This window comes from Oncorhynchus masou, chromosome 17 (assembly GCF_036934945.1).
Source record: "Oncorhynchus masou masou isolate Uvic2021 chromosome 17, UVic_Omas_1.1, whole genome shotgun sequence".
NCBI classification, from domain to species: domain Eukaryota; kingdom Metazoa; phylum Chordata; class Actinopteri; order Salmoniformes; family Salmonidae; genus Oncorhynchus; species Oncorhynchus masou.
In genome coordinates, this window is record NC_088228.1 from 10,697,999 (window position 1) to 10,712,461 (window position 14,463).

At 43.5% G+C, this 14,463-nt stretch overlaps 1 protein-coding gene across 3 annotated transcripts; it reads left to right on the forward strand.

Moving 5' to 3' along the window:
- The first annotated feature begins 8,800 nt into the window (after positions 1-8,800).
- On the forward strand, positions 8,801-14,456 carry LOC135558430 (complement factor H-related protein 5-like). Of its 3 annotated transcripts, none has more exons than XM_064992226.1 (10): positions 8,801-8,943; positions 9,605-9,796; positions 10,462-10,641; positions 10,939-11,118; positions 11,239-11,274; positions 11,614-11,859; positions 12,999-13,064; positions 13,585-13,755; positions 13,871-14,044; positions 14,256-14,456. In XM_064992226.1, exons 1-10 carry the CDS (start codon positions 8,883-8,885, stop codon positions 14,453-14,455), a joined length of 1,506 nt encoding a protein of 501 aa, XP_064848298.1. In that variant the 5' UTR covers positions 8,801-8,882; the 3' UTR covers position 14,456. The 3 variants fall into 3 exon arrangements, with proteins under 3 accessions (XP_064848298.1, XP_064848299.1, XP_064848300.1); XM_064992227.1 differs by having other exon boundaries at positions 11,614-11,834; positions 12,998-13,064; XM_064992228.1 differs by lacking the exon at positions 10,939-11,118.
- Positions 14,457-14,463: the final 7 nt, after the last annotated feature.

The following is a 14,463-nucleotide window of genomic DNA, read 5'->3' on the forward strand; positions in this document are numbered from 1 at the left end:
AGTGTCCGTAACATCTGAAGCGTGGGTATCAGTGTCCGTAACATCTGAAGCGTGGGTATCAGTGTCCGTAACATCTGAACCGTGGGTATCAGTGTCCGTAACATCTGAAGCGTGGGTATCAGTGTCCGTAAAATCTGAAGCGTGGGTATCAGTGTCCGTAACATCTGAAGCGTGGGTATCAGTGTCCGTAACATCTGAAGCGTGGGTATCAGTGTCCGTAACATCTGAAGCGTGGGTATCAGTGTCCGTAACATCTGAAGCGTGGGTATCAGTGTCCTCAACATCTGAAGCGTGGGTATCAGTGTCCTCAACATCTGAAGCGTGGGTATCAGTGTCCGTAACATCTGAAGCGTGGGTATCAGTGTCCGTAACATCTGAAGCGTGGGTATCAGTGTCCTCAACATCTGAAGCGTGGGTATCAGTGTCCGTAACATCTGAAGCGTGGGTATCAGTGTCCGTAACATCTGAAGCGTGGGTATCAGTGTCCGTAACATCTGAAGCGTGGGTATCAGTGTCCGTAACATCTGAAGCGTGGGTATCGGTGTCCGTAACATCTGAAGCGTGGGTATCGGTGTCCGTAACATCTGAAGCATGGGTATCAGTGTCCTTAATATCTGAAGCGTGGGTATCGGTGTCCGTAACATCTGAAGCGTGGGTATCAGTGTCCTCAACATCTGAAGCGCACTTTGCAGTCACTGGAGTCGTCGGTTTAGTGGTCATGATGATTAAGGATGATTTCAATATATACAGTGCCTTCAGAAAGTATTCACACCCCTTGACTTTCCCACATTTTTGTGTGTTTAAGTCTGCATTTAAAATGGATTTAATTGGATACATTTCTTTTGACAAATTAATAAAAAAGGAAAAGCTGAAATGTCTTGAGTCAACAAGTATTCAACCCCTTTTTTCTGGCTAAATAAGACCAGGAGTAAAAATTAACTTAAAAAGTCACATAATAAATTGCATGGACTGACTCTGAAATAATTGTGTTTTACAAGATTTTGAATGATTACCTCATCTCTGTACTCCGCACATACAATTATCTGTAAGGTCCCTCAGCTGAGCAGTGAATTTCAAACACAGATTCAACCACAAAGACCAGGAAGGTTTTCCAATGCCTCACAAAGAAGGGCATCTATTGGCAGAGGGGTAAAAAAAGCAGACATTGAATATCCCTTTGAGCGTGATGAAGTTATTAATTACACTTTGGATGGTGTATCAATACACCCAGTCCTACCTAACTTAGTTGCCGGAGAGGAAGGAAACCAGTTAAAACATTTACAGAGTTTAATGGCTGTGAATGGAGAAAGTTGAGGATGGATTAACAACATTGTAGTTACTCCACAATACTAACCTAATTGACAGAGTAAAAAGAAGGAATCCTGTAGAGAATACAAATATTCCAAAACGTGCACCCTGTTTGCAACAAGGCACTAAAGTAATATTGCAAAGAATGTGACAAAGCAATTCAAATTTTGTCCTGAATACAAAATGTGTTAAGTTTGGGGCAAATCCAATACAACACAAGAATTTTGAAATGAATAAATGGGCAAATGTTACACAATCCAAGTCTATAAAGCCTTTAGAGACATACCCAGAAAGACTCACAGCTGTAATCGCTGCGAAAGGTGATTCTAACGTGTATTGACTCAGGGGGGTGTCAGGACCCGGTTACGAACCTGGGTCTCCGGAGTGAGAAACAGTCACTTAACCAACTGAGCCACGAATAGTCAGCAGAACCCAGAAGATGAGGCAGACACAGCAGTACTTAAGACGGTGTATTTAATAAAGTAAAAAAGAGAAGTCCTTCAATACAAAAATGGCAAATCCAAAAGGTGGTAGGAATAGCACAAAAAAGCCTCAAGAGATACTCAAAAACAAAAACAGAATTCCACAAGAGCATCCACCGGAATCGACAAGAATACACAGAACACTAGGGCTGGGTGCTAACATACAAACACAGAGCACAGAACTGAGGGAAACTAAGGGTTTTAATACAATCAGGGGATAACGAGGCACAGGTGCAAATAATAATGGGGAACAAGGGAAAAAACATAAGGTCAAAAAGCACAATGGGGGCATCTAGTGACCAAAACCCGGAACAACCCTGGCCAAATCCTGACAGAATCCCCCCTAGGAACGGCTCCTGACGTTCCTACCAGCTCTCTCAGGGTGGAGGGCCCTGAACTGACGAATGAGGTCAGGGTCCAGGATGTCTTTGGCAGGAACCCAGGAGCGCTCCTCGGGACCGTAGCCTTCCCAGTCCACCAGATACTGCCAGGACCGCTGCACCCGGCGGGAATCCAGTATCCGATGGACGGTATAAAGGCCTCCAATGACACGAGGCGGAGGGGGAGGTCTGTCTGCCGGGACAAGGGGAGAAAAAACAACAGGTTTTAACAATGAAATGTGAAATGTGGGATTAATCTTAAGGGATCTGGGTAAGTGTAGGCGATAAGAAACTGGGTTAACTCTCCTGGCAACCTTGAAGGGACCGATGTATTTTTGGGACAGCTTGCGAGACTCCACCCGTAGAGGTAAGTCTCTTGTGGAGAGCCAGACTCTCTGGCCGGGGCGCAGGGTAGGCCCGGGACGGCGACGTCTGTTGGCTTGTTGTTGGTACCTCTGTGAGGAACGCATAAGATTAAGACGGGTCTTCCTCCACATAAGCCGACAGCGTCTGACGAACTTCAAGGCTGAAGGCACTCTGACTTCTGCCTCCTGGTCCGGGAACAATGGAGGAGCATAGCCAAACTGACACTCGTGCGGGGACATACCAGTGGAGGAGGAGCGCAAGGTGTTGTGCGCGTATTCGGCCCAAACAATAAAGGATGACCATGTGGACGGGTTCTCACGAGTCATACATCGGAGGGTGGTTTCCAGCTCTTGATTCATCCTCTCTGTTTGGCCATTGGACTCCGGATGGTACCCTGAAGATAGACTGGCAGAAGCCCCCATGAGTTGGCAGAAGGCCTTCCAAAACCTTGAGGCGAACTGGGGACCTCTGTCAGAAACCATATCTTGAGGAATGCCGAAGACTCGGAACACATGATTAATTACCAACTCAGCCGTTTCCTTGGCAGAAGGTAACTTAGTCAGAGGGACGAACCTGGCCGCCTTTGAAAACCTGTCGATTATGACTAGGATAGTAGTATTGCCATGGGATGGAGGAAGTCCAGTAATAAAGTCCAATGAGATATGGGACCAGGGTCTGTGGGGAACAGGTAAAGGGTGAAGGAGTCCTTGAGGGCGGAGGTGAGAAGATTTGCCCTGGCAGCACACGGGACAGGAATTGACGAAAGTGGCAACGTCTTCTCTTATGGTAGGCCACCAGAACTTACGCTGGATGAACTCCAAGGTGCGACCTACGCCCGGATGACAGGTGAGGCGAGAGGAGTGCCCCCACAGAAGGAGCTGAGTCCTCACTGCCTTGGGGACAAACAACCGATTGGCAGGACCTCCTTTCGGGTCCGGTTCGCTAGCTTGAGCACGTCTCACGGTATCCTCAACTTGCCACGAGATCGGAGCCACAATCTTAGCAGCAGGAAGGACAGGCATGTCCGTGTCATCTCGAATGGCAGGAGCGTAGACTCGGGACAGGGCATCCGGTTTGAGATTCTTCGACCCGGGCCGATAGGTGAGGATAAACTGGAATCGATTGAAGAAAAGAGACCATCTAGCTTGTCTAGAGTTCAACCGCTTCGCCTGCTGGATATACTCCAGATTTTTGTGGTCCGTAAGCACTTGAAACGGGTGAGAAGCCCCCTCGAGCCAGTGTCTCCATTCCTTCAATGCCATCTTAACCGCTAGGAGTTCACGATCCCCCACATCGTAGTTCCTCTCAGTCGGGGTAAGCCGGTGTGAGAAGAAAGCGCACGGATGAAGCTTCTTGTCTTCACCCCTCTGAGACAGGACAGCTCCAACACCAACCTCTGATGCGTCTACCTCCACCACAAATGGTTCATCCGTAGTCGGTAGTATCAGGATGGGAGCAGAGAGAACGCGCTGCTTGAGTCCTTGGAAGGCCGTCTCAGCTTCTCTTCCCCACAAAAACCTTGCATTGCCACCCTTGGTTAAAGCTGAGAGAGGGGCTGCCACCAAGCTGAAGTTCTTGATGAACTTGCGGTAAAAGTTTGTGAAGCCCAGGAAACGCTGAACTTCCTTAACGGATTTGGAGGTGGGCCAATCCGCTACCGCCCCTACCTTCCTGGGGTCCATTTGGACTCGACCGGGTTCCACTACAAATCCCAGGAATTGTACTCGGGATGAATGGAATTCACATTTTTCCGGCTTAACGTACAGATGGCTGTCCAGGAGGCGTTTGAGTACTTGTCTGACATGCTTAGTGTGTTCTTGAAGGGAGCTCGAAAAGATGAGGATGTCATCCAAGTAAACGAACACAAATATGTTAAGCATATCCCTAAGCACATCGTTTATGAGCGCTTGGAACACCGCTGGGGCGTTGGTCAGGCCGAAGGGCATCACCAAGTATTCATAGTGACCAGTAGGCGTGTTGAAAGCGGTCTTCCACTCGTCACCAGGTCTGATCCGCACAAGATGGTATGCGTTCCGCAGGTCAAGCTTAGTGAAAACAACTGCTTCCTGGAGCAGCTCGAAGGCTGTGGCCATAAGGGGTAGCGGGTAACGGTTACGGACGGTTATGGCATTGAGTCCCCGGTAGTCGATGCAAGGACGTAATCCACCGTCTTTCTTGGCCACAAAGAAAAACCCTGCTCCCGCCGGGAGGTGGATGGACGCATGAGGCCTGCTTCCAGAGCGTCCTTGATGTAGGTATCCATAGCAGCTCGTTCGGGTGGAGATAGGGAAAAGATCCGACCCCTGGGGGGGCAAGTGCCCGGAAACAGGTCGATGGGGCAATCGTAAGGTCTATGGGGTGGTAGCATGGTAGCCCTCTGTTTGCTAAACACCAGTTTGAGGTCATGGTAACACTCGGGAACTCGGGTCAGGTCGATGGATTCTAAAGACTCGGGAGTAGAACTCGGGGAATTCTGGAAAATACAAGTAGCTTGGCACGTAGGACCCCACTGCTTGATAGTGCCCATAGACCAGTCGGTGTGAGGGTTATGGCTGTGAAGCCAGGGGTATCCAAGGACGAGAGGGAACTCGGAACAGGAGATCAAATGAAAGTTCATCAATTCCTGGTGTTGTGAAACTGAAAGTCGCAAGGAGGTAGTGACATGAGTGACAAGTCCAGATCCCAAAGGGCTTCCATCCAATGTAGTGACCCTCATGGGTTCACTTAGAGGTTCAGAGGGAACGCCATTCTCCTTCGCCCAGACACCATCCACGAGGTTACCAAGGCTTGAAGGTGAAGCTTGTGGTTGTCCCAGGAGAGGGTGACTGGAATGAGCAGACGGGAGTTGGACGGATGGGAGGAGGTTATGTTTCCCGTTACAGTTCCCCCCGGTCTGTACGGGACAGAGCGTTTCCCTGGAGCCCGGGACACGTGGAACGGAAATGGCCCGGTTTGCCGCAATATAGACAGCGTCGCTCCCTCATCCGGCGGTCTCTCTCAGCCTGGGAGATGCGTCCAATCTGCATGGGTTCCGATGGAGCCAGCGAGGATAAAGGTGGGGACTCGGAGCTGGGACTGATAGGGGCTAGAGGTCTACGGTTGAGTTCTCTCTCTCTCAGACGCTGGTCAATGCGTGAGGCCAACTTGATCAGGGACTCGAGATTGTCCGGTGGTTCCCGAGTGGCCAGTTCATCTTGGATAGTGTCGGAAAGGCCTTTCAGAAAGCACACCGTGAGCGCCTCGTTGTTCCAGCCACTTGCTGCTGCCACCGTGCGGAACTGGATGGCATAGTCACGCTGCTCCAACCTTGGTGGAGAGTCAGGAGCTGTTTGGCTGAGTCAGAACCACTGCTTGGGCCTTGAAACACTCGTTTGAATTCCTCAGCAAAGGCAGAGTAGCTGGCACAGCAGGAACTATGGGCATCCCACACAGCAGTAGCCCAGGCCAGGGCTTTTTCTGACAGCAGGGTGATGATATAAGCGATCTTAGACCGGTCGGTGGGAAACGATGAGGGTTGTAGCTCAAAGGAGAGAGAACATTGGGTGAGAAACCCTTTACAAGCACTTGGATCACCTGAGAACCGTTGGGGAGGTGGAAGACGAGGTTCAGCCAGGGGGTTAACTGCCATGGGTACGTGAATATGAGGTACTGGGACGGGAACTGTTGCCGGGGTAAGACGATCAGATATTTGCTTAATGGAAGTCAGCATCTCCGACAGAAGATGAGAATGTCTAGCCATTAAGGCCTCTTGCTGAACCAGGGCAGCTTCGTGGCGTTGGACAGTCTCCTGGTGGTGGGACAGCATGGCAAAAAGGTCCTGGGAACTGGCTGCCTCTGGGTTCATTTTTGGCTCTGTGTTTCTGTCAGGACCCGGTTACGAACCTGGGTCTCCGGAGTGAGAAACAGTCACTTAACCAACTGAGCCACGAATAGTCAGCAGAACCCAGAAGATGAGGCAGACACAGCAGTACTTAAGACGGTGTATTTAATAAAGTAAAAAAGAGAAGTCCTTCAATACAAAAATGGCAAATCCAAAAGGTGGTAGGAATAGCACAAAAAAGCCTCAAGAGATACTCAAAAACAAAAACAGAATTCCACAAGAGCATCCACCGGAATCGACAAGAATACACAGAACACTAGGGCTGGGTGCTAACATACAAACACAGAGCACAGAACTGAGGGAAACTAAGGGTTTTAATACAATCAGGGGATAACGAGGCACAGGTGCAAATAATAATGGGGAACAAGGGAAAAAACATAAGGTCAAAAAGCACAATGGGGGCATCTAGTGACCAAAACCCGGAACAACCCTGGCCAAATCCTGACAGGGGGTGAATACTTATCTAATCACGATACAGTATATTAGTGTTCTATTTTTCAGAAATGTTTTACAATTGTTCAAATTTTACTTCCACTTTGACATTACAGAGTATTTTGCATAGATCGTTGACACACACAAAAAAAAGACAAGTAAATCCATTTGAATCAAAATGTGGAAAAAGTCAAGGGGTGTGAATACTTTCTGAAGGCACTGTATCTACCTACATTATTATTTGGTTGATTTGGATCAGTGGAGGCTGCTGAGGGGAGGGACTGTTCATAATAATGTCCAGGAATGGACTGAATAGAATTTTATCGAAAACGTGTTTGATGCCATTCCATTCACTCCATTCCAGCCTTTATTAAGAGCTGTCCTCCCCCCAGCAGCCTCCACTTGGATAAATACAAACAAACACACTAAAACATGGAACAAACAGTCGTTTCTCGCACATGGTCATTTTCAACACCCGTCCCCTTGGGTTCTAATTGACACAAAAGGAAATAAATAAATACATAATCAATGACAAATCACATAAAATCACATATTATCACAATTATCAAAATTATATGCACAAAATCAAATCTCATACATACTGTATGTATCCCTAATATTTACAACATAGAGTTACACGCAGCAGTTCATGATTGTGTTCATGAACGTGATTGTGATTGCTATAGCAACCGGTTTTTGGTGTTTCTTCTGAATATATTAAAATGTTTCAGCAGTTAATGTTCTTCTGATAAAGTGTTCCATGCATATGCTCCTCTGTATGAGAAGGAGCTCCTATAGAGGTTTTTCATAGAGGGACCCTGCAGTTTCCCCTGGTGTTCCATGAAATGTGGATATAGTGTTATTGATGACCACACATTGTCCACGGTTTTCCAAGATGTAAACCAAACCAGCTAATTGCTTTGTCTGATAAATTGAACATATGGAGTTTAGAGAGCAGTACCTTGTGATTCATTATGTCAAAGTCCTTTTTCAGGTCAAGGAAGACTGCCCTGACCACATTTCCCTCATCCAGTGTCTTCTTGATGTTCTGCAGTAGGACACAGCTTGCTGTTTCAGTGGAGTATTTTGGTCTGAATCCAAATTGTTCCTGGTGCAAGTACTGATGCTTATCCAGATATGACATTAGCTGTTCTGCTAGGACTTTCTCCAACACTTTACATAAGACAGGCTTGAATACATCTGTTTGACACACCTCTCTGAGTTCAAAACAGTCAGCTTTATTGACATCTGTGTGTTCAAAACAGTCAGCTTTATTGACATCTCTGAGTTCAAAACAGTCAGCTTTATTGACATCTCTGAGTTCAAAACAGTCAGCTTTATTGACATCTCTGAGTTCAAAACAGTCTGCTTTATTGACATCTCTGAGTTCAAAACAGTCAGCTTTTTCACATCTCTGAGTTCAAAACAGTCATCTTTATTGACATCTCTGAGTTCAAAACAGTCAGCTTTTTTGACATCTCTGAGTTCAAAACAGTCAGCTTTATTGACATCTCTGAGTTCAAAACAGTTCGCTTTATTGACATCTCTGAGTTCAAAACAGTTCGCTTTATTCACATCTCTGAGTTCAAAACAGTCAGCTTTATTGACATCTCTGAGTTCAAAACAGTCAGCTTTATTGACATCTCTGAGTTCAAAACAGTTAGCTTTATTGACATCTCTGAGTTCAAAACAGTTAGATTTATTGACATCCCTGAGTTCAAAACAGTCAACTTTATTGACATCTCTGAGTTCTAAACAGTCATATTTATTCACATATAATTAAGCATTATTTATAAGACAGTTCAATTTAAGTCAGTTACACCCCTTACTGTTCAAAACAATTATGATTTGTTTGAAACACAGTCAGATGCACCAAAAAGTACATAGGCTATTTGGAAACTCTAGAGTTTGGAACTGCCCTAGGCAATGATTAACTTGCACACAGCTGACCTAAACTATTTGCGAAATCCAGTTGACTTTATTCGGCAGTAAGCATTTGTCAGAGTCGCATGGGGTTATCTATTTTGTAGGGAAATGGGTGAACCAAAATGTTTGTTTTTTGTTCTATTGATTTGGTGTCTCGGCACAGTACACGGTAAGAGCTTCTGTTACATGGCATCGTTCACTTCTCATTTTACAAAAAGTTTATTTAATTTTGTTAGCAATTTTGATTAAAATAACCAAGCGGTCCTTATGCTCCCACGTTGTCTATGGGCTATTACAGATGTGAGCCACACAGTTCATATATTTCTAAGTGGATGGCATCTTTCCTGCCATTCCATTACATGTGATCATTACAGGGTAAAGGCCTTTCATTGGTGATGATGAATTTTCAGGGTCATTCACAAGCATTGGAATTGTTAAAGGGATGTTTCATTCAAAATGCAACTGAACATAAGCTTTTCTCGCACCTTGGTTGTGGTTGAATCCCCAAGACAGATTTTGGATATGTGTTTTTCTTACTTGGGTATTTGATTGTCATGTTGTGTTTGGTCACTATCACCATAGGGCACAGTTCACAGTTCTTAAATTATGTCTAAAACACCTTACAAACACTGAAATACAATTTACTATACAAAAGTGTCCCTTTCTGATGAACTCGTCTGCATTAGGTTTTTGAAAATTCATACACTTTTGGATTGTGATGTGTTTATGCATCACAACACCACAATTCAAACTGCAATAAAGTCATCTGAAATGGTAGTTATCCGCTTTACTGTTCATGTGATAATTAAGTCAAGGTTACTCCAATTCAGCGCAAGATTCCCAACAAAGCTGCCCAAAACCCAAACTGAAACAAGGTTATTTTGGCTCGGATGAAGAAACGTACCGACATGGCACGGAACTTTACTATGCCTGCGATGAAGGTTGGAAACCTGCGGTTGAGGGGTGGTGGGCGATGGTTAAGTGTGAGAACAGAGAATGGTCCCACACACCTCAGTGCATAGGTAAGTGATTTGAGCATTCTTTAAAAAAAAAATGTATCATGAATGAATTATGAGAACATTGGTGTTAGAGATTTAGGTAGACTTTTAGAGTTCCTGCTGCCCTCATAGAGTATAGTGTGTACTGCTCACTGTTAATATCTGCATGTTGTACTGGGAAGTCACCAACAATCTTGTATTGCTGATTAACACGTTTTCTGTTCAGGTGAAGATGGAAACACCGTTGATGACTTTGTTTAAGCTTTCTTTTCATAATGTGTAGGGAACTTCTTGTACAACAGCCTAAATGCACTAGGTCACTAGTACTATCAAGAACTCTCCTGAAAGGGACTCTCCCAACTACATCACATGCTTCACAATACGTATCCAAACCCTGCCCCAAGTCCCCAGTTGTCCTTTGGCAGCCCTGATTTAGTGTATATGGCCTTCTGGGCCGCCCTTAGGCTTCAGCTTTGTAAACACTAAATCCTGAGACTTTGGGTCAAGCACCAGGGTAAAACCTGACAGTGGAAAAGGTCTATACATCTTTATGGCACAGATAATAGACTAGTCCATCTACTTTGTCTACCTTAAGATAAATACAAAACATGCTGTTTAGTTCAAAACTCACTCTAGCTTTTCTTCCTCATTCAATAAGATGTTTATAGTTTTTTGTTTTTGTTTTTCAGATGAGAACAACTGCATTGCTCCAGATAACCCTAATGCTAAAGTGAAAAACCCTGAGGTGAATGGATGGTATTCCAATAGAAAAATAGTTTGGTTTGAATGTGATGGAACATATGAAATTAAGGGCCCTAGCACAGCTACGTGTGAGAATGGGACTTGGACAACATTACCACCGTGTGAAGGTGAGTGTGTTCTCAGAGTTGTCTCTGTATAAAACCCTTGTTTAGCTCTACCATGTGATAGGATAACGATGGCATAACAATGCCTTTTTGATGACATTTAATTAAACTTTACATTCTGTATTTTTCCACATCTTTCACCACAGAGGGTGGCATTTAGTCACTGTATTCTTCTTCATGTTGTTAAACATTCAGTGACTGTCAGTCAAAGCAGCACGTGTCAGTGTTCCGCATGGGAAAGACGCTGTACATAGCAACATGTATTATTGTCTGTGTTTCCACTGTCTTGGTTCTTTACAGAAAAAGAGTTATTGTGTAGAGAACCTCCTCTTGCGACCAATGCAGTTATCACTCATGAATATCAGGAGAAGTTTCAAGAAGGCTCTAAGATAAATTATAAATGTCGGGATTCATATACTTATGAAGGAACTGACTCTAGCGTTTGCCAATCTGGGGATTGGACCATAAGTCCCAAATGCAGTAAGTGAAGTCCATTAGAGACATCATTTTATAGTGTGATTCCTGTTTCCTTGGTTGTTTTATCTTCTGAACTCTTCTGAATAAATCATTGATATTTGTTTCCTGCCTCCTTCTCAAAAGTTCGAACTACATCCTCCACAGAGAAGGCCAGCACAGGTAAAAGTGACCAGTCATCTTGTATCTTACGCAAGAACAGCTTTGTTTACCCAAATGGCAATACACTGGCAATAGCAATATTGAACAATGTAACTGGCCAAACGAGCTAAACAAACCTGCAGGTTTCTTGTTTTGTGAGTGACATTTCTATAAGATGTTTTACATTGCACAAATTGTGCCCCCTAATATTTCTAAAACATCCCAGACTGATGAATCTATGAACATTGGGTCATTGACATCAGTTGAGGCCAAAACTGTATAGTTTGTAGGAACAGCCTTCAAGCTAATGTTATTAATCATGTAATATTATTGTTATTAATCATGTCATGTGTGGAACAGGTGAAGGAGGCAGCAGTACCTTGAGTGACAGAGGGAATGGTGGCACATCTAGCGGAGGGGGCCACAGCACATCTAGCGCAGGAGGCCACAGCACATCTAGCGGAGGGGGCCACAGCACATCTAGCGGAGGAGGCCACAGCACATCTAGCGGAGGGGGCCACAGCACATCTAGCGGAGGGGGCCACAGCACATCTAGCGGAGGGGGCCACAGCACATCTAGCGGAAGGGGCCACAGCACATCTAGCGGTAATCTTATCCAAATGAGAAATTCCATAAAAAAATATCCTAATAACTTCCTCAGTTTAGATCAGCCAGTCATAAATATTATAACAAACATTGATTAGACCTTTTGCCGTAATGCCACAATATTATGCTATAACTAAGTCTTAGCAGGTTAATTAATTAAATACATAGTGTGAATTTACAATGTTATTTGTAAAAGACCTGGATCGCTGAAACGTTACAGGTTTTTGGTAATTTTCTTTGTTGGTATTTTATTAGGATCCCCATTAGTTGTTGCAAAAGCACAGCTACTCTCAAACACAAAACATGATACATAATACAGAACGACATAATACAGAACATCAATAGACAAAAACGGCTAAAGGACAGAACTACATAAATGTTTTAAAAAGGCACACGTAGCCTACATATCAATACATACACACAAACTATCTAGGTCACATAGGTGTTGTGCCTCGAGGTGTTGCTTTATCTGTTTTTTGAAACCATGTTTTCTGTTTATTTGAGCAATATGAGAAGGAAGGAAGTTCCATGCAATAAGGGCTCTATATAATACTGTACATTTTCTTGAATTTGTTCTGGATTTGGGACTGTGAAAATACCCCTGATGGCATAAGTGTGTGTGTAAGAGCTGTGTGTACATTGACTATGGAAACAATTTGGGCTTTTCAACACCTTAATGTTTCTTAATAAAAGAAGAAGTGATGCAGTCAGTCTTTCCTCAACTCTCAGCCAATAGAGACTGGCATGTATAGTATTGATATCACCCCACTGATTACAATGAAGAGCAAAACGTGCCGAACTGTTTGGGGCCAGCTGCAGCTTAACTAGGTTGCACGTTACAAATTTAAAGGTAATTTCCGATTGAGTCGACATATGCAGAGTTTACCGTGAATGTGGTCTCCGCTAAAGCAGGAACATTGCCTTTAAATTTCATCAGGCTGTAATGCTGCATCTCCACGATACAGATTGATCAGACTCCTAAGTTTCATGGCCTCAATCCAAAAACTAATGCAGGAAAAGTAAATGACAGAAAAAACAGCTGTAGAATCAATATATTTATTATGTCTTGTGGTTTCCAATGTCTAATGTCTCATAGCAGCTTCATTTTTACAGATATCTGCTGTAACTGTCTCCAACAGGTGATGAGGCCTCACCCAATGTCAGACCCTCTGTCAGACCACAACCAAGTGGTCCATTTTTACCTGGTAATTCAAGCTTTCTGTTTTCCACGTTTCAGCATTAGACTTAATATTATAATCTTATTTAGTGAACCAAAAAGAAGCTAGTCCAGGAACACTTAAATCTTCCAAGTGTGATGCTTTATCATTTGTAACAAGCCTTTATAGTGTGTTATAACTAGACTTTAACCCCATCAGTGCTGAGACCCCAGCAAAAATGGGCTTTTTTATTTATCTGACTTTCCTTTATCTGCATGTCCAGCCCTTATATTTCACCTCACAATGAAGTGTTTTACCATTTTCTTTTTAGAACAACCTGGGTTACAAGTAAAACACAAAATCCAGGGGACATCCAGGGGTCGAATATGCTAATGATACATCTTATAATGCATTATAGCTGCATCATAATGCATTATACATGGATGCTTAAAGTACATTTTTACCACAATTCCTTTCATCTGGAAGTGGGCTGGATTATGACCTGAAATGTGTCAGAACAATATGAGCATTATTTTTGTCATCCTGAAGAGCTGTATGTGTTGTTCAGTTGATAGGTGTGGAGAGAAGCCAACAGTTGATAATGGGGATTTTATCAGTGACTCTGACAGAAATCCAATGGCACTGACCTTCACATGCATTAACTATTATAAACTTGTGGGCCCAGAGCAAGTGATGTGTTATAATGATCAATCGTGGTCAGAGCTCCCCATTTGTAAAGGTAAGTCAATTAATGACTTGCTAAAATTAGCAAGATACCATCACACATCTAATTGTCTTGTCTCATAATATATCAACCTTCGTTAACACTCTTCTATCAACTCTTTATATATCAGCTCCCTGTACCTTGGTCAAAAGGACTTTTGACGTGCTGGATCTTCCAAAAGATATGTTTGTGAAGGAAGGAGAGAGTCAGACATTTCGCTGTAAAGAAACTGATTTTTGGGAACGACCTTTTGTTGCTGATGTTCTATGTCAGAATGGACGAGTGGCAATTGGCAGATGTGCATGTATGTATGATGAACTACACACAACGCAATGAAACAGAATATACAGTACTTAATTAACACAATGTTTTCTTTGTTTATCAATTGTTTATAATTTAGTTTAGTTTATAATGTTTAAAGTCTACTGTAAATGAGTCCCTATAAAATATATTATCACAAACTCAATGTATAAACCTTCATTAACCACTTTTATATTCATTCTCTTTTTACAAAGTGGGCTGCAAACTGGACAAACAGAATTACCATTGGCTGGATCTTACACAGGATATGTTTGTAAAGGAAGGACGTCAGACATGGAACTGTAAACAGATGGATTACACTGGTCGTCGTCCTGTTGCAAATGTTCAATGTCATGATGGATATTTATCCGTAGGCGGTTGTAAGTCTAATGCAACAGTAGGAAAGAGAATATAATCAATTGA